The following is a 22528-nucleotide window of genomic DNA, read 5'->3' on the forward strand; positions in this document are numbered from 1 at the left end:
CAGTTTCACGTGGTTCAAGAGTTGCATCTCTGTGACAGAGCATAGAACATACTGGAATATTTAGTGCTAGTCCACACCTTTTGACCTCCCAAGAGATACCACATAAAGTGTTGAATGCTACATATGGATAGCCGAATGCTGCTTGACTGGAATGCACTTGTGTTTGTAATGAAGTCCACTACTTGCAGATCTGGGGAATAGCACTGAAGTGTTTATTCCTGGCAAGATCTACAATGAATGATACTAGTCTGGAGAAGGGGTGTGTTGGGTGGAACAGAGTACAAAATAAAACAAATCATTCAAGAAAAAAAACAACACACCACTTCCTCCATTTTGTTTTAGTTAGTAAGAATAAATTTAACACAACAACAATTGAAAAGAAGCTTTGCCAAAACTAGTTATGCCTGTAACTGATTTCTTGCTGTTGTGGAATTCTGATGCACCCAGAAAGTTCTCTTGCTTGCCAAGTTGTACCATGCCGCAATAATGGAGGGGACAGTTGTGTATGCTTAAGTAAAAGCAGATGTATACACGTAGGTACATATGGTGTCCCTTCCCTTCTGCAGGGACTCCTAAAGAAGACTGCAAAGCTCATGGATTGGGCTGGAAGGGCTTTTAAAATGAGGGCTGGAGTTGGACAGGACAGCAACGAGTCCAAACAGGCATTCCCAAGTTTGTTACTTTCCCACACGTTTCTTAGCAGGAATTGCTTTTGTATTCATGCAGCTCTTTCAGATTAGTCAGATTCATATTATGGAGTATTTCAGCAGGACAGATGCAAATTCAATGTTAATGGTTAAGAAAAGGCCAAGCAAGTTTCAAGTTTGATTTTCTTCCTCACCTCACAAGAGAAAAGAGGGCCCCTGATAATTTCTGGGTGGTTTATAGATTCTGAACTTTTTCAGTAGCTCTGTTGATGCTTGGACATGATATTTATGTGAATTGCTCAGTCCCTCCCAAGGAGGTAGGAAAGGAAATAATATGCTAATTATCCTATTCTACAAGAACCTAAAAATAGCTCTGCTGGATCAAGCTAATGATCCACCTGATCCTGCTTCTTGCTTCCAACAGTCATCAGCTTGGCCACCACAGGCCAGTATAGTATGAATAAAAGCACATTACACCGTTTCCAAAAAATGAGCTGCTCAAGTTTGGGTAGGTCCCTGTGGGAAAATGATGCAATTCTCCCCCATGGAGGACTCTGGGAAAACTTTCCCTGTAAATACCTTTCTATTGCTCACCAGTTCACTGCTTGAGGTACTCTATGATTCAAGTTAGTAAAGCTGACTCGTGGTGGGTACAGAAGCTACAATCCTGCCTTACAGCAGAGGTTTGGACTAGATAGCATTTTGGCCTTTTCTAAACTTACTGGTATGCCAACATCTGATTAGTGTCAAACAGATTTCAAATCAGTTTCAACTGTTGAAACGTGCAACTGAGAAAATCTCAGAACTGTGACAGGGCTATGACTTACTATCAAATGAGTTTATCAGCATCTTTCCAAAATGACAGCTTCCAGGGGTTTAGGATATCAGTTTCAAGCCAGTTTCAAAACATAGTGGGAATATGTCCTGATTCTAAAGCTGTACTGCACAACAAAAATAGACTACATAATAGACAACCCATGGAAAGTGCACGAAGAATCCCACTCATATCCACACTTGCACTCAAACCCATTACATTTATTTACGGTTTTCAGAAAGCCATGCTCTACCTGATGAACCATTAAGGACTGGACTTGGCGCTTGAGAACTTGCATCCTGGCTGTGGTGACCACTGATCGGACGTCGGGGACTACACTTTCACTCAAGATTTCACTTATTAAGCGGTGGTTTCTCTGAAAACGGGCTGTGGCTGTGTGTTTCATAGAAAATCCATCGTCATAATCTGAAATAAAGATAGACATAGCATCAAACTGCAAAAGTGTAACTTGCATGTTTCTACCATTACGGAACTTCACAGGGAAGACTAGCTGCAAAACCCTGAATTCAACATCCGTTTCTTTCTGCCACTCTCATCCTTTTGCCAGAAACATTAAGTTCTCTGAAACCCTGAGGCTTGGAAGCTGAATTAAGAAAAAGGAAACTACGCTTACAACCTTAAAATAAATAACGCTCAGGTAAATTGCTCAACTGTGACTACAAAATGTGGACTTTCTTGACCTCTTCTGGCACAGAATATACAGCTCAGGTTCCAGAACAGTTCACTACATTTTTGTAAGCAGGAGGTCCCAGCTTTGATCCTTGGCACTGCAGGGGGTAGGGCTGAGAAACATTCTGGCTACGATACTGAAATAGCAGGCTTCAAAAGCCAGTATTCAGTTGATGGTCCTGCAACCTTGAGTAAATTCTGAACACTCCTACAGAGATAAGAAATGAACAGACTTTCAGTTGGTGCCTCAAACTATGCCAATGGGTTGCTTGTGTTTCCACAGAATAACGAACTGGGATGGTTGTTTAAACGAACTGTATGAGGCGGGGCCACACCTCCAGGGCAGTGAATGTACTTTCCACACAGAAGGTTACCAGTTCACACCTTGGCATCTCTGGTTTTTGAAAAATGATAGGTGATGGGAAAGACCTCTGGTTGAGGCCTCAGAAAGCAGTGTAGATGATAATGAGTTCAAACAGTCTGACTCAGTAGAAGGCAGCTTCATGCATCCATATGGACAGATATCACAGCCCTAGTGCAACCACAGTAAATTGATTTAATTCAAGGTAATTGTTTGGCCCCTGGTTTTTGAGTGTGAAACTTAGACGGAAACTTAGATCCACAGGAACTTGTGAATAAACAAACAACACACAGTTGTGTAAATGACGGGGGGGGGGAAGGTTGGTTTAACTTGAGCTTTCCATTTGGCAATTCAGGTATCATTCAGTTACTGTTTTGAACCCCATATGGTTTGCAACCAAGGCTCTGGTTTGTGTTCCACTGCAAGCTGAAATGTTGCTAGCAGTGATATATGACACAGCCTTCTTGCTGGTGATGCCTTGGCTATGGAACTCCCTGCCTCAGGGGCTTGCATGGATTCCACGTGGCAGAGTTTTTATTTCCTGGCTTAAGCCAGTTGTTTCCTGCTGCTACTGCTGGCTTTCTTGACAGTGTATGGTCTTATGGGTATTTTCATTATTGTTCTTATAGTTTTAAATAACCACTTATAGTAAACCACTTTGATCATAAGAATACTTAGCACTTGTACTGTGCTTTGAGAGGGCACAAAGCACTTCACATGCATTGCGACCTAGTGAGTTCTTGGCAGACACAAGTTTTGCAGCAGGAAAATCTTGATTTGTAGCTCAGTCTCTTCCAGTACAAACTTATGTATGTTTACCTGGAAGCAAGTCCCACTAGGTTAAATTTGGTTAAGTGAGCGTAGGATTGCAGACTTAGCCACAATGCACACAATGGGTAGCAAAGCAGTCTTTAAAAATGTATTTATAAATATAGCCACTGAACTACCTAGAAGCATAAACCCAAATCTTTGGTTAACAGGCCTCCATGTCTACTGCACTATAGAACATTATCTACTTAAGAGACAAAGCTGGGGCCTAGACCTTACATGAAAGCATGTCTTGCCTAACCATAATTAAAAATACAAGCCACGGTTTGAGCTTTCAGACCTATAACAGAAAAACCTTGGTTTAGAATAGCTTGTCTGCTATTGTCTCCCATTGATTCACTCAGCTGCCCACGCTCAGGGTGAAATAGTCTGTGGAGGTGGAGCAATTGCCCTAAGGGTGGTTTATCAACAGTCTGTGAGTTCAGACTTAACATGAGACCACATTTGACACAAATTATGGGTTTGAAAACCAGCTTCAAACCGTTGTTTCAGGTTTTGGTTTCTTAGTCCCAAACAAACCACACTTTGTGGGTAGACATGGGTTCAAACATAATGCAAAACGAAGTTTCGGCTAAATAACCCAAGGTTTTATGTTATGTTTGAAACCTGCCTGTGGGAAAATGGTAAAATCAATGGATTTTTGTTTTTCTCTCTCTGTACACATGGCTAATACACGAAAGATCATTTTACTTAAAGACTCAATATAACTATGAAACCAGTTATGTAAGCCCTGGGTAGTTTGAGGCTTGTTCTTCTCTAACAGCATCTCTCCCCCTCCCCCATAATAAAGCAAACTGCTATTGAAACTGAGGGAACTTCCAAAAGCTATTTATGATATTTTATGGTGGAGATCATCTGTTCAATTAAAAAGTCAAAAAGTCCAGTGGGCTACTGCAAGCCCAGGCTGCTGTTAGGATCCAGGCCTAAGCACTTGGCCTTCCAGAAACAAGAGCTGGAAATTACTGGACAGCAAAGCAATTTTCTCCAAAGGTGTCCATACTATTTGGTTGTCCCAAATTTTAATGATTGTGCCAAATATTAATGATTTGCACAAAAATTAAACAGTCATCATCATCAGTGCTACAGCCCACCAGATGGTAGTGAGACATACTGGTGGTAGATTGAGACATACAAAATTATGCCGGGGATGGACAGAGTGGATAGGGAGATGCTCTTTACACTCTCACATAATACCAGAACCAGGGGACATCCACTAAAATTGAGTGTTGGGCGGGTTAGGACAGATAAAAGAAAATATTTCTTTACTCAGCGTGTGGTCGGTCTGTGGAACTCCTTGCCACAGGATGTGGTGCTGGCGTCTAGCCTAGACGCCTTTAAAAGGGGATTGGACAAGTTTCTGGAGGAAAAATCCATTACGGGGTACAAGCCATGATGTGTATGCGCAACCTCCTGATTTTAGAAATGGGTTATGTCAGAATGCCAGATGCAAGGGAGGGCACCAGGATGAGGTCTCTTGTTATCTGGGGTGCTCCCTGGGGCATTTGTTGGGCCGCTGTGAGATACAGGAAGCTGGACTAGATGGGCCTATGGCCTGATCCAGTGGGGCTGTTCTTATGTTCTTATGTAGTTATTTTCTTTCCCCAAAGGCACTGTATTTCAATTTCCAGGTTATTTATTATTATCATTATATCAGTCTCTAAGACACTCCCACTCGGATTCTTAACTAAATATAACTAAAACCCTGGCAGATTCTTCCCTTTCTTGCGCCACCTTCATTCCCTTCCCTTCTTGTTGCTGCTTTTGTGTCTATCTCTAGACCAGTGATTTTCAACCTTTTTCATCCCATGGCACACTGACAAGGTGCTAAAATTGTCAAGGCACACCATCAGTTTTTGGACAATTGACAAGGCACACCTTGCTGTTGGTGGAGGGCTCATATCCCCAATAGTCCTGTTAATAAATGACCCTCCACCAAACTCCCACAGCACACCTGGGGACCATTCGTGGCACACCAGTGTGCCACGGCACAGTGGTTGAAAATGGCTGCTCTAGATTGTGAGCTCCTTGAGACCTATCTTTTTATTCTGTGTAAAACACCATGGATATAGATGGCACTATACAAATTAATAACACCAACATCAGCAGCAAGTGAAGAAGATACTCCATTAAGCCCATTCTTCAGAGGAGGGATTCGTCTGACAGTCCTTGCTCCACACTGTAAGGAAGCTAAAGTATACGAACACGAAATTCTCCTTCACTTTATCACTGCTTCCACTTCCCTACAATTATGTTGTTTTCAGCTATTCAGCACGCTGAGACATGGACGTCTTTTCAGTACTTGCAAGGTGCCAGGTGTGTAAAGGGCACTGTATAATAACAACACTTGATTCCAGAAGTGGCATTTTCTTCCACAGTTCAGACTTTTAGGTAGAAAAGCAGATGTGTTTGACAGAACATTACTGATTTAGTTTTAAAGGATTATAAGTTAAGACTTGTAATGTTTGTTTACATTAAGTAAGCATGTCTGTTTATATTAAATTCACTTTAAACCAGGTTGCTTTAAAAAAAAAAGACACAGTTACAGTATAATACTAAGCATGTTTATTCAAAAGTAAATCCCTTGGAGTTGAATGCGTCTTTGTCTCAAGCAGCTATCTTTAGGATTGCAGTCTTAAGTAAAGGAAAATTTAAAAACTCTTTTTAAAATTTTTTTTAAAATGCCACTTTTTAAACAGAAAATCACATATTTTGATCCACTAAAGGCAACCTAAGGAATTTCATCTCTTGGAAACCCTAGAAAATCCTTGGAAGGCCATTATTTCAATTTAGAAATTCTGGAATATTATAGATCTTCATAATGTTTATCATAAAACTATAATTAAACAAGAATTTATCTTTATTTGATACTTTCCCTACATTCTTTAGCTCTTCAACTGCGAATTTCAATGTTTAATATTTGCTGACTATAGTGGTCCTCCTGCCTTAAGCGTGGAGGTTCCGTTCCAGGAAACCTTGCAGATTAGAAAAGCCATGGATAATGACATCTGTAGGTTTTGAGGGCTATGGAATCCTCTGGGGGTGAGGGAAGTTGTGCTCCCCTTGCCTCCAGAGGATGTTCTGAGGGCCAGGGAGGCTGTGCATGGCCTCCCCAGCCTCGTGTCCGTGCGGGTCCAACCCATGGGTTCAGGGACCCGCGGATACTGAAATCTTTGCATTACTGAAAGCTTTACATCTATTATCACAATATCCTTACAACAGCCTGGTAAGATAGTCCAATATTATTACCTATTCCCATATTAAAGGAGAGTTGAGGAAGCAGAGCAAATAGTGGCTTCCCTTAAGACTAAACTATCTAGTCAATCCATGACTGAGTTGAGATTTGCACCATGTTTAACCACTAGCCATTTAACCACCATGTTATACTAATATCCAGACTGAATGTTTTCTGTTCCATTGGACAAAGACAAACGCTGTTCTGTCTTAAATAGAAGCCACAGATGATACACAATTACAGTAATGCCTCGCAAGACGAATGCCTCGTGCAACGAAAGACTCGCAAGACGAAAGCGTTTTGCGATTTTTTTGGTGACTCGCAAGATGAATTTTTCTATGGCTGTGCTTCACCAGACAAATTTTTTTGCATTTTTCTTTTGTTGGTTTTAGTTTGTTTTAAATCGTGCTTCGCAAGACAAAATCTTCGCAATACGAAACAACTCGCGGAACAAATTAATTTCATCTTGCAAGCCATCGCTGTACATTTCAATTACAGTGTAATCCTGGGCATGTTTATTTAAAAACAAGTCCCTTGATGCTTGACCTGACCTACTATTAGGCGAGTGTGCATAGGACTACAACTTTTCTAAAGTGGGCAGCCTACAGGAAAGTCTAGCTCAGGGCTGTCAAACATAAGGCCTGGGGGCCAGATGCGGCCAGCGGAAGCTTTTTATCCAGCCCTCAGGCTTTCAGCTGCTGAGCAGCGCTGAAGAGTTACTGCTAAAAGGGCAGCCCCCACAAAATTGGGCTCTCCCATATATTGAAATATGATAAAGATTTGCATGTTTTCTCTTCTGTCATTTGAAGTTAATGAATTCCTAAGTGAGAAAAAGTGCTAATTTTTGGTTATGAGTTGTTTAATGACATCACTTTCTGCCTAACGACATCACTTCTGGCCCTCAGCAGGCATCATGAATGCCATTCAGCCCTCGGTATGAAGCAAGTTTGACACCCCTGGTCTAGCTCTATGCTAAATGAAAATTGTGCTACCTTTGCATGTTATCTGCACATACAAAAAAAAAAAAAAGATTCTTGACAAAAACATGGTACTGTGCAGAGGGGAAAATAAAAAACATAAGAGTTTTTTGGACAGTTGGAATTGCAGCCTTTTTGCAAATAAATTTTCATACGTCACTGCCAAAGGAAACTTGCACAATTTTGTTTTTTTGGCAGAGGCAAAGCAAATCCTTGCCCTTTTCTCTGTCATACTTTCCTACAAAAATAGTTACTTAGTTTGGATTGCAAAGTCACACCCGCTCATTCTGTCAAACACACAAAGGAATGTCACAGATAGTCAACTACCAAAGGCAAATCTCTAAAGTGCTTTTTAAGTGGGAAGGATAAATGCCAGATAAGGGTTTGGCCTCAAATCTAAATAAAACTTTGTCTTTGGATAGGTTTCATAGAGGAACCACCCTAAACAGTTAACCCAGCCCTTCCAGTCAATGAATTCTATAATGAATAAAAGTAACAAACTCCTGACTGTAGGTCAGGGTGCTCCTGAATCTTTCCTAGAGGTAAAATTTTCACCCACCCATATAATGTCCCACCCTTTGCGTAATTTCTAAAATGAGAGATGGAGAGCAAGAAGCCCTTCTCACTAATCCCAGGTCTGTGTGGGCTTGCTGTGGTAAGGAAAGTCATTCTGCACATTCTCAAGGGTCTTCCAATATCTCCTCCCCCATATTAAACACTATGAAGGAAAGATAGAATGTATGTCATATAAATAGATGACTGAGCCTTGGCAAACAACACAGGTCTAGAACAATCCCCCACCTCATCCCACCAATATACAAATTGCAGCAAGGTACCATTTCCCTGCAAAGGAAGAACTACTTCGAACACAGATGTCTGGTACAACAATGGAAGACTGTGCAATAATTATCGTAAAAAGTCGGGACAGGACCAGGGTACCTGGGCAGGAGGTCTGGTCTAGAGGGTAGAGCCTCCGTCTGCCTGAAGATAACATCCACAAGGTCGCCAGTTCGAGGCCATCGGCACCGTGCGACCTTGGAGCAGCTGACAAGCTGAAGCCGAGCAATTCCATCTGCTCTGAGCGTGGGAGGATGGAGGCCAGAATGTGAAGCCAGATCAGAATGAAACACCTTGAATGTAGTCGTTCTTGAAAGAAAGAACCTTCTTTGAAATTGTAAAAATCCCTATTTAATAGGGATTTAATAAAGCCTGCCTATGTAAACCGCCTTGAATAAAGTCTTGAATAAAGACCAAGAAAGGCGGTATATAAATACCTGTTATTATTATTATTACCTAAGGGACCACCTTCTTCCTTATAATTGATCCTGACCTCTGAGATCATCAGAGAGGATCCTTTTAGCTGTGCTGCCATTGATAGAGGTGGTGGTGGTGAGGAATAGGGCCTTCACAGTGGTGGCACCTCATCTATGGAACTCTCATTCCTTAGTAAAGAACTGCTCCCTCTTTGGAGAATTTTTGGTGAGGCCTTAGGAAGCTTTAATGTAGGATGGCCCTTGGTGGTGAATGCTGACTCTCAGTCACAATCTGATTGGTGTCTTAACTGGTGCAGATCCACTGGGAGGGACTTGCTAGCTATCTACCCACTCTGCTTTTCTTCCCTTGGTTTTTTTTATTGCTTTAAAATGATTGTCAGCCATCTTGATTCTGCTACCAGGAGAAAGGAAGGGTAAAAATTCACTAAATAAATAAATGTCCTATAATTTGCAAAGGCCTTAAGACAAGGGGCTTGGTGTTTAAAGGGTAGATGTGGCCAAAATTCAGACTACAACAACAGATTTGATGTTAAGAGCCCAGTGAAACAGGAGATTGGTCCTGAAATAGAGAGGCAGTTTGAGGGAACATGGGAGGCTCCACTCCCATTCAAACCCTCCATAGGCTGAAGCTGGAAGAGGAAAGAAAGCTTTTATTTTCTCGTGCAGACAGGAAACTCCAACTTCCACCTGATTGTCTGTAGTGGCATAAGACATCTTGGTGCCTAAAGCAAGCACCAAATGTGGCTTGCAAGCACCAAATGGGGGCAAGCACCAAATGTGGTTGCCTAAAGCAAGCATCAAATGTTGCACCAAAGCAAGCAAAGCACATTTGGTGCTTGCCCCCACTCTCTTACCTGGCTGCATGGCTAGGTAGCAGCAGAAGGTGGCTGTTCTGCACCGATCAAGTGGGCAAATGGCCACACTTCCATGCACTCGGGTTGGGTGTTTTTTTTTCTAAGAGGAGAGAGTGCCACTGCCTGCACCCTAGAGTTGGATTAGGGCTTTCCGAGGGTGTTACTGGCAGTAGCTACAGGAAGTGAACAGGCAGAACATACAGGAAAGTGCCTCAAGAATAGCTGAACCTTTGAATCTGCTACTTGATTCTCCCCAAGGGGGGCCTGATCCTGCGTCTCCACTCAGCTCTCCCACAAAAGAATTGTGCCAAGACAAATGGCACACATTGAGATCACTTAATACTTTGACAGACATCCATCAAGCACACCTGATCTGGATAGCAGTCTGCCCTCTGTGCATACTTACTGGATCAAGTGGGGATTCCAATGTTTATCAATGATCAGGCTATGGAATGAAGCAGGGATGCATTTATTTTGGGAGTAACAACTCACACAGATAAAAAGCTATGGCCTGGAAGGTCCCTAAAGAAGAGGAGAAAGGTCCTTCATTTGGATCTGAACTGAGGAGGAATTTGTGTGAAAGGGATAGTATATTCTAGGTGCAGAGGTGCTCCTGTCTGATGATGCCTACCTCCTACCTTTAGGGAGCAGACAGCAAGGCTGTTGACTTACAAGGTGAGTGAAGAATTCAATATGGCACAAGTTGGAATTGGGGCGGGGCAAAATCTAATCAGTTTTGATTATCTTATTGTACCACACACAGTGAGTACAGCTGCTCTGCCATAGGAGTATGTATACTCCTATGTATGTATAGTGTATAGTGTGTATAGCTATGTATGGCACAGAAGAAAAGCATTTTACTTCTTACCCACAGGTTTCAACTTAATAATACGAAGAGTCTTACAGAGAAAAAAGCGATCATATCCTTGTATGACTAATAACTTGCCAGTGCAGACAAGGTGGGGCACAGAGCATTCATGCGTGTCCTTTCATCTAATACAAAATCCTTGCAGGCAATTCCCCCCTCAAACAAAAGTGCCGAAAAGACCATTCTTTCAAGGGAAAGAGGACAGCCAGAAGTAACTAAAATCGACTGTGACAGCCTGCAGGATAAAAGGTGACAACTACAAGCAGAACCTGTTGGATTATTCACAGATTATTTACACAAGTGTGAATAAGCAAGGATCATCTCAAACAAGGCTTACAACTGATAAAGCTCAAGCACTGGCATGGCATAGGAGCAAAGGGCATGAGCGATGATTTGGGAAGTCTGCAGGTTCACAGCTATGAGAACTCAGTGGGTGGTTTTAGGTAAGCCATGTATGTTTCAGCCTCAGCCCTCAGTGCAATCTTTTATGCAACACTTACCCCATGAGTGATTGCACACCATTATTTAGACACAGAAAATCTTCCTCTCAACATTCCATCAGACTCTATACAGCCCAAGAAATACAATCTGTGCTTAGATGCAGCCATGCAGATAGAAGCAGGGCTAGGTCTGAATGGACTGGGGTAAGTGGAGTCTTCAGGGATGGGGGAGCAGTTTAACTGCTGCCCCAATTGTGTTACTAATGGCACACCTTTATTTTGTTCCTCGTATGTGAATAGCTGCTGGATCTGGGGAGCAGTTGCAGCAAGGGCAAAACTTATCTTTCATTCCTGATATGGGGTAGCCTAGGCCAAACTGACAAGTATCCCACAGGGAATGAGAGTGTGAGCATGTGTACTACAGTATGCCTTTGTGCATATAGGCTGGCAGATTTGTCTGAACCTGCCCAGGGTTTACTGCTACTACTATTACGACTTAAGCATGACTGCTTTTCCTCAGGGGAGATGCAACATAATGAGACAATATATAAAGCAAGATTCCAAATATTCAATAAGGTCTTCAAGGCATTGCAATGTGAGGAAACGAAAATGTTCTTGAAGAAAATAGGTGCTCAGAACAGTGTGTTCTGGGGTGGGGTGGGAACGACATACATAGCCAGCATTTTGAACTGTTCAAAACAATTAAAGCGGTCAGCATCCCACCACTTGAACTGTTGGGGCGTGATCCAGAAACCCAGCAACCTGGTCCTGCAAAAATCCCTGGGTTTTAAACCAAAACTGAATGCCCTCACCCACGACTCTGATTCTCCCCACAGACTGAATTTCTGGCTTGACCTTGCTTTATGCATGGACCTCTTTTATTCTCTTTGAGCCTAACCTCTAAAAATACTCATGGGCTTTAACATAAGGAAAGGGAAGTGGGGCCATTTTGTTTGTACTGTACATACTTCCAGGAGACCATGACAAATCTCTGATCAGCCAATGCCTTTCCCCACCCCGCATTAACCCAGAGAACTCTGTCACAGTGAGAGACCAGTTAATACTTTTCAAAGATGCCAGCTGAACCGAACACTTCCTGACAAGCTACTATCAAGCTGCTTTGGGTGAAGGATGAGATATTGGTTTGGGATGAAGAGCTGCCAAGAGAGCTCCCACTAAAGAATTGCATTGCCAATAACCCTTTGGAAGAAGTTGCACCAGTCATCTACCTTGCCATTCCTCATTGGCAAAAAGCTTTTTCATGCCTCACACTCCTGCTTACCATCTGGATCTTCCGCTGGCTGGATGCTCATATAAGGCTCGCCCTTCTCCATACGAGATTGCCGCTGCCGGCTTTCCTCCTCCAGTGCAGCTTCTGCACGGCTTTTCGCATTGATGTAAGCAAGGTAAGCAGGCGAATTATGGTAGGCCTTCATTGACTCGTTGTATTCTATCTACAGTTTGACAGATACATTTTTTTAAAAATTGTAATCAAGACCACCTCCTGCACTCTTTGGGAAATTCTTCTTACTACAAGATCCTCGCAGGAAACACGGAAAATATCACATGAAGCAAGGGAAGATCTCTCAGGGCAGCTTACTGTATTCGGCTGCTCCCTTCTGCAAGGGTCTCACAACCAGAGGCAGCGTAGGGTTGCATTCTAACATTTTGGAATGTGCCTGTATAAACTGAACGGCAGGGGAGTGTGATGCTGGGAAGACTTGGAAAAGGGGAGCCTGATTAATTGCACCTCATTTCCAGGAGCATTAATGTTTACAGTTGGGGCAGAGAAAGGGAGGGCTGCGCAACCTTGATTCAGATTAACTGTACGACTTTTTTTTTTGTATGTGGGTGGACTCTTTTCAAGCCATCCAAGATACCGTGATTCTATCATACTCTCTTTAAAACTCCCAGGAGATCTGGCCTTCCACAGCAAAGAGTTGATTCAGTCTCTTTTGTCAATAACTCTCTTGTATGTGAGCCTGTTTTAGCATCACCTCCTCCAGAACCAGTCTTTAGTTTAGCATTTTTGTGTGTGAGAGAGAGACTTCCAGCGTCAAGGGAGTGAGAGAGGGAGGATTTCTTCCATGTACCTTTTCTGCTTCATATTCATTTAAGTACTCTTGCTTCTCCTCGTCAGTGAGGTCTCGCCACATCCCTCCAATGATCTTCCCAATTTCCCATAACTTCAAGTCGGGGTTGGACGCCTTCACTTGGTCCCAGACCTTAATAAAAACATCTGTAGTAAAGCTCCAGCTAACTAAATACTTATAAAATTAAACACATCTTTGTTAATATCACCACCATGATTCTGGTCCTTTCAGAGAGCTATCACCACAAAGCAAGGCTACTTTAAGACAGTGATTAGTTTTTGCTATGCTATGTCCATTGTTTGATTATTTCTCTGGGCAGGAAGAGAGAGGTATGTTTTATCACTGCCTGGTTTTATTCTCAGTTGCACAGCATCCTTTTCACCAGTCTTGCCCTTTAATCCTGCATGTTTCTTCTCTTTTGTCTTAAGACAGGTTGCTGGATGAGACAGTCTTTTTAAAAAAAAAACACAAAACAAAAACCAAGAACAAAAACCAGAGGTAGAAAGGCAGGTAACACAGTTCTCCTCCTGGCTCAGTCACTCCTTCATACTGGACTGGATCAGGCACTGTCCACAAGACCTAGTGTCTCACTTTATCAGAAAAAAAGTCACCGGATTTAAAAAGAAAAAAATGGAGATGTAAAAAGGAGTGGCACTATGCCCCTCATTCCCTCTCCCTAAAGCAAAAGGGGAAGAGAACTTTAAAAAAAAAAGCTTTTAAAAAAACAAAGTAGATCCTATTGCCACTATTGCAAAGTCCAGCTATGTGGTTGCACCAATCCTGCTTTGCCACAGCAAATAGGTACTTTTAACCCAGAAAATTCTGTCAACAAGTCATCAGGCGCATTCTTGTCAGCAGAGGAAGTGGTAGCAAGTTCTAAGTATTTTCTAAATATTCAATAAAAAGGTCTTCATTTTCTCCCCCGACAGTGCGGTGGCCACGTTTCATTCAGTGGTGAAAACTTTTTTCCCCTCCTTTTGGGTAGTTCACTATAGCCTTCACTGTGAAAGGAGAAGACAACTGCATTCCTAAAAACTTCCCTTAAGAAAAAAACAAATATGCAACACACTCGAGCTGGATCTTGAATTTGAATACACTTTAGAACAACCAGGAACTAGATTAAAATCTGGGATCACACTTAAATATTGCTTATGGAAATTAAGACCAAGCACTTTGTACCCACCTTCCTGCTGTACCTCATGTAGGGCATGAGTGGCTTATCTGGAGGCTTTGGGGGTTTGGGGATTGTAATGCCAGATGATGCCTAGAGAAGAATCAAATAAAATCCACTGGTTATCTTTTCTCAAACATGCAAGAACAGAAGCTTGCTAAGAGACATATACCGATAAGACAGACACAGGTGCAGGTAACATGACTGGCTCTCATAAGAACAGAGTGTATTCCAATACCCTGAGTCAGGGATATGCCATGAAGCACTCTGATCTGTACTTTTAAATCATTTTGTCTGGCAGTATAGAGATTTAAGATGGTAATTTTTCCAACAGTGCAAGCACCAACTGGATCAAATGGCTCCAATTCTCTCTTTCTAATGAGAGCAACGGTTACTCTACCTGCACTGACTACCTGAGGCTACATTCACACTTGCCTTTTTAATGGCTGGTTGTATCTCAGTGGTGACACCAGTTCCAACTGTGTCACTTTTATAGCATCCATCTGCACAGCTCTGTGGACATTTAACTCCTAATTTGGTGCCTTCATGTTGTGATATGGGCATGCCTATATCACACTTGCCCTGCAATAACTAAGGGAGTACTAACACTGCTGTATTTGATAAGTGCTCTCTGGGCAGTTACTGTCCAGAGGAACAGCAGTGATTACTCTGAATCTTACAATATTTGATTCCTCCAATTGGATTGGATTCCTCCAAAATAATTACTGGGGAAGCACAAACGTTATAGCAATAGAGATACTTCTTGTAGTAGTTTCAGGGGCAAACCAGCAGGACAGTTCAAATGTGAATGCAACCTCAATACTAAAGAGAGTTATCTTTAAGAAAAGGAGAGAGAATAGAATAAGACAAAGCATAGGTATTCTTTCACACAAGGCCTTCTCAAATAACACTTATTCCATCAAGACAGACTGAGGGTGGGTGGAACCCAGAATATTTGTCAGAATAAGATCTGTGCAAGGCTTGCTCCCTCAACCTGTACACCATATGAGTCCGAACTGTACTGTCCATGTCCAAATTAGACTGAGAGTTCCTGGAGGGACCTTTGTCTTCCTTAAAGGTTTGTACAAAACGCCAAGCACCTTGCCTGCACTCAATAGGAAAGAAAAAGAAAGACACTAAAACAAATAGGAGTTATTGATTGGCAGCTGCACGGTCCCTTTCTCTCTGCAAAGAACGCCTCATTTCAAACAGTATTTGCACTTAATATACAATTTGTTCTTTTAAACAAGTGTTAATGCTTCATTTGAATTAACTATAAAAGCCAGAAGGATAAGCAATTCAATCCTAAACACATTTTCTGTTATACATGCACTGTTGGTTTCAGCAGAAGTAGCTGTGAGGATTGCAATGAGCCGAGGCCTACATAAGAGGGCTGAAGTCCATGAGATTTACAGGTAGCGACTGTGATCCAGAGTCAGGTGAACTTAATACAGTGAGAGTGCTCAATGTTGGAAGATGGAATTATACCACTGGACAGTGATTCTCATCTGGTGACTACCTACAGCAACAGAGGCTGCAATCCTAACCACACTTTCCTGAGAGTAAGCCCCACTGAACAAAACAGGACTTACATCTGAGTAGACCTGGTAGGATTGTGCCCAGAAGCTCTGATGGGAATACAGGACTCCACAAGGGATTCACACTAATTGTAATGGAAGAAGTAGCTCCACATGTGCATTTCTTGGCTCATGTGATTTGATCCCTCCACTAATATTAACAGGCAGTCTGTGTGTGTATAAGCTTCCAGGTACGCATCAGTCCTTGCAGCTGAAAAGGGGCAATGATGACTAGAATCAATGTGTAAATGTGCAAACCACTGGCTGGATTTTCAGTTCTACAAAAATCAGGTCAGTCTCACACAGCAGAATGGCTTTGCAGTCTGAGGAAAGCCTTAAAACATGTGGCAAGAATATTTTGCAAGATCAGATCTCTAGCATTCTAGAAGCACTTGGACTTTGTTTTAAGAGAGAGACAGGGGGCAAGAGAAAGAGAGGGAGGGAGAAAAAAGGCTTCTCTCACAGCAATATTTATGAAATGCTACAAACCAATCAATGCATACATTACTTGCACTGAAGTATAAACAATGTACATGGGATGTATGCATTAGCAAATGCATACAGATATACACACAGAGAGAGATGGATCTGAAAACATCCAGTGAACCAATTCAATGCTTATAAATCAATAGAAACTTTTAAAAGATAAACCACACATTGAAATATACATGAGAGAAAGCTGAAAAGGCTCATGACATAGGAAAAATGAAATCTGCGAGACAAAATATCTGTTTCAATCCAATTTTGATTTCAATCTGATTTTGAATTCATATTTAAAAGTATTCAGGGATAAATATTTAAATCAAGACTGTACAGAATAATTAGAGAGAAAATAAAGCACTATGGACACCTTAGAAATCCTGACTAGACGTTAAATATCAGAAATCCTTACTATAAAATACGGCCAAGTTACAAGAAAACCTTACTACAAAGTGTAAATTTATTGTAGCTGTGTATAGGGTTGGTATCCTTTTGCTATCTATGTGTCTCAGATTGTCTTTATACAGAGGTATTTTCTGCCTTCTACTTTTCAGCTAACTATGGAGAAGCAAAAGAAGGCTCCCTGTAGCTTAGCAAATTATCAGTGCAGACCTTGAAGGCATGTATTCAAGTCCCATATCAATCATTATTTCACTGGATGAACTTGACCAAAGTTTATCTTCTAGCATTTCCTGTGCAATTCTATGCCTTTCTATTCAGAAGTAAACTCCATTAAATTCAATGGGACTTACTCACATGAAAATGTGTATTGAAGCCTTACAGCACAATCCTATGCATACCTACTCTGAAGTACCACTATTCAACGGGGCTTAATCGCAGTTTGTTAAAAACAGGCCTTAAACATCTTAAGCATCAGAAGCAATGCAGATGGTTTTACCAACTGGCTGTTTTAGGAAGGGAACAGGTTTAGAGACACTATCCTTTCCATGTAGCTTACAGATACAATGAGAGAAGAATCCTATGTATTGTAGGACAGTTTCAAATCACATGGCCACTCCTGCTCAAACTACGCATGGCCATGTGATATAATAGCACCAACACAGAGTCTGTACATATTGTAGCAGCCATGAGAATTAAGCTTCAACTCAAGTGGCAAACCTGGGCTGAAACGGTTTTACTTTGACAGCAGTTGAAGGGTCACATGATGGAATGCTTCCTTATTGGAAAAAAAAAAAACCCTTCCTTTTCATGCTACAGAAAAGACTAGCATGCTATAGAAAAGACTAGCTTAGAATCTTTCTACCTGATAGGACTTTTTACCAGTGCAGATAATTTTTCTGTCTGAAGGAATGTTCATTCCCATGAAGCCTAGCAGGCTGAAGTAGTACAGCTAGGTACAGATAGGCCACTTTAGTAAGAACAAGGTTTAAGAAAGTGACCTCAAAAACTGACAACTCGACATAGCCCATCACAGAGTCAGGATCTCTCTTCCCTCCTTGAATCTTCATGGACAGACAGGTGGGGATAAACTTTCCATGATAGGTATTTGGAGAGGGGATGGGAATTGACCAACACAGATTTATCAGCCCTGTTGGGGAACTTTAGCTTCTAACAGTTATCAGGAGAGGAACAGATAATCCTCATGGGAGTGGCTTGAGGGTTGCGCACTCATACATGAAAAGCTAGATTCAGACCACAGCAACTTTAGTTATGTATTTCCTTGCCTGACTATCCAGTGTGAATGATGCCTGATAGGAGCATTACATTAGCATGGGAATCACTTCCCTGTGGCTTCTTCCCACATCACTTAAGTAAGAAAGCACAAAGAAAGTACATGTGTGGGGTTGATGTTGCAATTGTTTCCCATGCAAACGTTGCTCAGCTGAAAGGACAAGATTTATGGGGAAAGCATCATGCGACTGCCCTCGCCCATATTCCAAACATTATTGGAATATTACGGGAAAGTAGGTCCCACACTGCTTTAGCAATGCAGTCCTCAGCAGCAACATGTCATGGTGCTAGAGACTAATTGGTTACAGTGAAACAAATTTATGAAAGTAACATTCCATTTCACTGGATATACTGTAGATCAAATTTGCAGCTAGCCATTTCTTATGTGTAAGACAAGGAAGTTATACTCCAATTAGCTTTCAGTAAGACACTGAAGCTTGGAATAATTAAAGAGTGCCTACAGGTAGTTATAGGAAAAATCCCAAAGATGTATTAATTTTGAGATGGAGCAGGACCCCTCTCCCAACTTCAAATCTCTTTATTTTTACGTCATTTCACATGGAGGTAAACACCAATCTTTAAGAACATATGGAATCTCCCATATTTCCAAAACTGCATTTTTCCAGGATTTTTTTTAAAATTGCATTGTGGTCCAAATTTGTTCTTAGGTTTCCATCCTTTCAGCATACTCCAGGCAGTGTGTTTTTATGTCTAAATAAATATCTTCTCAGACTGCCTCTTCCATCTGATGAATTTATCACATGGATGCCACAATAAGGCAACCCTGAAGAAGTCAAAGCACTTACTTTAAAATGAGCAGTTCTTATGAAACTTCAAGGACTAATACACACACGCATGTATATCACTTGATACCTCCTCACTTGATGAGGGAGCTGAACGAGTAAGCTGTCTATGGAAGACTAGTCAGAAGTCATGAGAGGTGTCATGAAAGCTCGCTCAATGATATCTGATCTGTGACTGCCTCATGCATGCAGTTATCACTTGACATTCCAGTCATCAAGTGACAAACATGCACATGAACTCACTCAAAATCTTGCTCCAATTTATAAAAAAAGACTAACAGTTCCACCTGCACCGTGAAAAGAGGAAGATCAGGGAGAAAGGGGAAGAAATAACAAGTTAATTTTTCATGTTTATATTTTTAAAAAAGTGGTAGCAGCCAAGATTCAGAAGAACCTAACTCTAAAGCCATTTCTGGTCACTTCCTGTTGTTTGCCGGATGACGTAATAGTTGATTCTCCTACCGTGGCCCGGCTGTTGGTGCCCGGGTTCCCTCCCAGCCTGTAGTTGTTGTAGGCCAGATGGCTGTATGGATTGTATCCCACAAACCCCGGTGTGCTGGGCATTTGCTGATGGAAACAAATGAGACAAAAACACGAATGAGAAATGAGTCCCAACGAGGAGAACACAGAGAAATGAAAATGGTTTGCAATACAGCATGCAAAAGCAACTAGAAGTTTAAACGAGCAAAATGAGGTGTAGCAGCAGCTGACTCCCTCCCAAGAGGGACAGTTAAGCCTGAGTGAAACCTGTCGAGGAAAGAGGAATTCTTCTCTTAAAAACCTTATCACTACCAAAATCTGCATGACTGCAATTTCAAATCTTCCAACACAAATGCGGTAGCGTTTTATCTGGGAGATTAACATTTAAACATTTTGTAGCCACTTTCTGAGGAACCTGGTCTATTAAAAATAAAATAAAAACATGACACACACAAGCAAACATATCATACACACCTACTAATTAGATCTGATAGTTATTTGGATGAAAGCAATCCTGTACCCAAACACAATTCATATGTACATAAACAATGCTTTCTGGTTGCTTCTCTTTGTTAACGACTAAGTTTCTAGCCTAAGTCTAGCTCTCACCAAAAACGGGAATCTGGTCAGAGTGAAAAGACAATGATCTCACAACCACACCAACTTGGATATACAGCCTTTCAGGTATTCTCTGGGCCACAATGCAAATTCTTGAGTTTTGAGAAGCTGGCAGCAATATTTTGGGCCCCGATTAACAGCTGCAAAGTGTTTCAAATTTCTTGGCACCAACGTTTGACTGCCAGGGTGGTCCAATGGGTAGCATGTTCACATTAGACTAAGGTGAACCGGGTTCAAATCTTTGCTTGGCCATGGAACTCATTGGGTGACCTTGGGCCAGGCGCTCATTCTTAATTGAACAAACCTTACAGAGTTGCTGTGAAGACAGAATGAGAGTGGGGAAGAATGGACCACATATTCCACTTTGAGCTCTTTGGGGTCAAGGTAGGATAAGCTTGTAAGAAAGATACATGGACACACAAATAATTCTAGACACCTAGACAATCTTAGACACCTAGACAGCTTAAGATTACTTCAGTCTTGCTTACAGCTAAAACATCATAAATTGACATCGTGCCCTACCTGGACAACTCATGGCAACATTGTGGTACTGGCCAATATCAACAGACTTTCTTGCCCCAGAGGACCAACAATCTAAATGGGGGGGGGGGGGAGAGAATCAGCCATTCCTACATGTATAACTGTCCATTCCTTTTCTCCAATGTACAGAAGATGGAAAATGCCCCCTAGTGTCAATGAATCCATCTTTTGCCATCAAACACCAAAAGTTGCTTAAGTGTCAATAATTATGTCTTTACTGCAAAAACGAACACTGGGAATATTGGAATATCAAGGATATTATACCAATATATCAAGTGGATATTTTAAACTGATCAAAGTGTCAGAGTTGTGCCCCTTCCTATCTGTGAGTGTGTACAGGACTAGAAATTTCTACAAAAGATTCTCTCAATTATCAAAAAACAACAATTTCCAGGAAACCCAGGAAGTAAAATTAAACACAGCTAAACCTGTTTATGATTCTAACATACAGAGAGCTTCAGCCCAATCCTATGCTGCCCCAGCACCCAGACAACAACAGAGCTGAAATGGCTGCCACTGTACCCAATGGGGCCGGGGCAGCCACTGGAGATTCCTCGGGGGAAGGGTTTGCTCCCTTACCCTGCGTAATGGTGCTGTGGCCCAAATGGGTCTCCTTCAAGCTGTACCCATGGCCACATTACCAAGGAAGCCCAAGTAGGGGTTCCCAGTCAGGGAGAGAGCATAGGATTCCATATGAACCCCTTAGATTCATTCCCCAGGATTCCAGAGTCTACTGACATCTCCGCCCCCCTCCTGGGCCCCATTTTCTCTTCCCTCCACCCAGTTCTACCCCCTGTTCGCCTCCCCTGCATCCAAAAGCCTCACTGCCAACTGGTGGCAATACCTACCCCTGGCCGGTCCAGCACTGGATCCTCCTGGCGCAGAGGCCCAATGCTGACTGGCGCTGCCTCAACATCAGTGGTACGTGTATACTGCTGGCAGGAAAGTGCTTTATAGCACTTTCATGACGCCCAGCACCTGCAGTGCAAATGTACTGCCAGCGCTGGGCATCATAGGATTGAGCCCTAAGAAAAGCCCACAAGGTTATACAGAAGTGCCTCAGGAGCCAGATAAAGTTCACGCACTGATCTTAATAATGTAAATCCAACCAAAGAATAAGGAATTATACAGGTCAGGCTTAAATTAAGATGTTCTCCCTTCTACAGAGGAACCTGCAGTATGAAATATCCATGAGCTACAACTAGATTCCTAATAGTTCTGGTTTGCTGTCCAGAGGTGAAGGGCCATTCTTCCTGGTGTTTTAGACTGGAAAGGGGAGGAGACTCTCAAGTGTGTCTGTTTCTTTTTCTTTGTTTCTGGTCCTTGTGTTTGGCTAACTGCTTTCTGGAAGCCCAGCTGCCCTGCCAGCAATCCCTCTTCAGCACATGCCTAAATAGGACCCTAAGTTAGTTGGCACATGGAAGGCTCCACTGCTGTGTCACAATAGCTAAAACTGATCAGTGACTGCCCCTATGATGGTTGGGATGGCATCTTCCCTATAGCACCTGTTCTCTGCCAGCAACTGTAGCATATTTATTACCCAGCTCCCTTCCAGTACTTTTGGATAAAGCAGCCACTTCACTCAGGGACTGGGCTGACATGGATCAGTTCCTGGACACTTTTCATAGCTATGGAACATTTTATATGTGCATTCTTCAGTTGAAAATATGTTATATCAAAGTTGACAGTTAAAGGTTCTTGAATGCCTTATGATTCAAGGACTCAAATGACATACAAATTCATTCTACATGAAGATGCCATTTACCAAACAAACTGGCACCCAAATAGCTGAACAATTTGTTCAAGTGAATCTCCTGGAGATTTTAAGATGTCAAGGGAAAAATTCAAGCTGTCTCAAACATCAAAATCTGAGCCTACATTTAGATTTTTAAAACATTTCTTGAATTTATATGTTTAAGGGTGTAATGCTAACTCACTTTCCAGCAGCGACATAAGGGCAATGCAGCTCTGAAGTAAGGGAACAAACATTCCTTTACTTTGGGCAGGCCTCAGTGAGTGCCCCCCAACTGCAGGATGAAGCACATGTCCCATTGGCACCACTATGCCAGTGCGTGAAAGTTGATTAGGA

General features: G+C 42.0%; 1 protein-coding gene across 2 annotated transcripts in view; it reads right to left on the bottom strand.

The window, feature by feature from the left end:
* The window catches only part of SMARCE1 (SWI/SNF related, matrix associated, actin dependent regulator of chromatin, subfamily e, member 1), a 46307-nt gene that overhangs the window by 11920 nt on the left and 11859 nt on the right, over positions 1 to 22528 (bottom strand). Inside the window, exons 4-8 of one of the 2 annotated variants that reach the window (XM_066628810.1) lie at positions 19201 to 19368; positions 14262 to 14342; positions 13079 to 13210; positions 12268 to 12439; positions 1715 to 1887 (exon numbers count right to left, since the gene is read on the bottom strand). In XM_066628810.1, coding sequence (XP_066484907.1) covers positions 1715 to 1887; positions 12268 to 12439; positions 13079 to 13210; positions 14262 to 14342; positions 19201 to 19368 — 726 coding nt within the window. The remainder of the gene's footprint in view (positions 1 to 1714; positions 1888 to 12267; positions 12440 to 13078; positions 13211 to 14261; positions 14343 to 19200; positions 19369 to 22528) is intronic. The other variant, XM_066628811.1, reaches the window with a different exon arrangement.

Source organism: Tiliqua scincoides, chromosome 5, assembly GCF_035046505.1.
Source record: "Tiliqua scincoides isolate rTilSci1 chromosome 5, rTilSci1.hap2, whole genome shotgun sequence".
NCBI classification, from domain to species: domain Eukaryota; kingdom Metazoa; phylum Chordata; class Lepidosauria; order Squamata; family Scincidae; genus Tiliqua; species Tiliqua scincoides.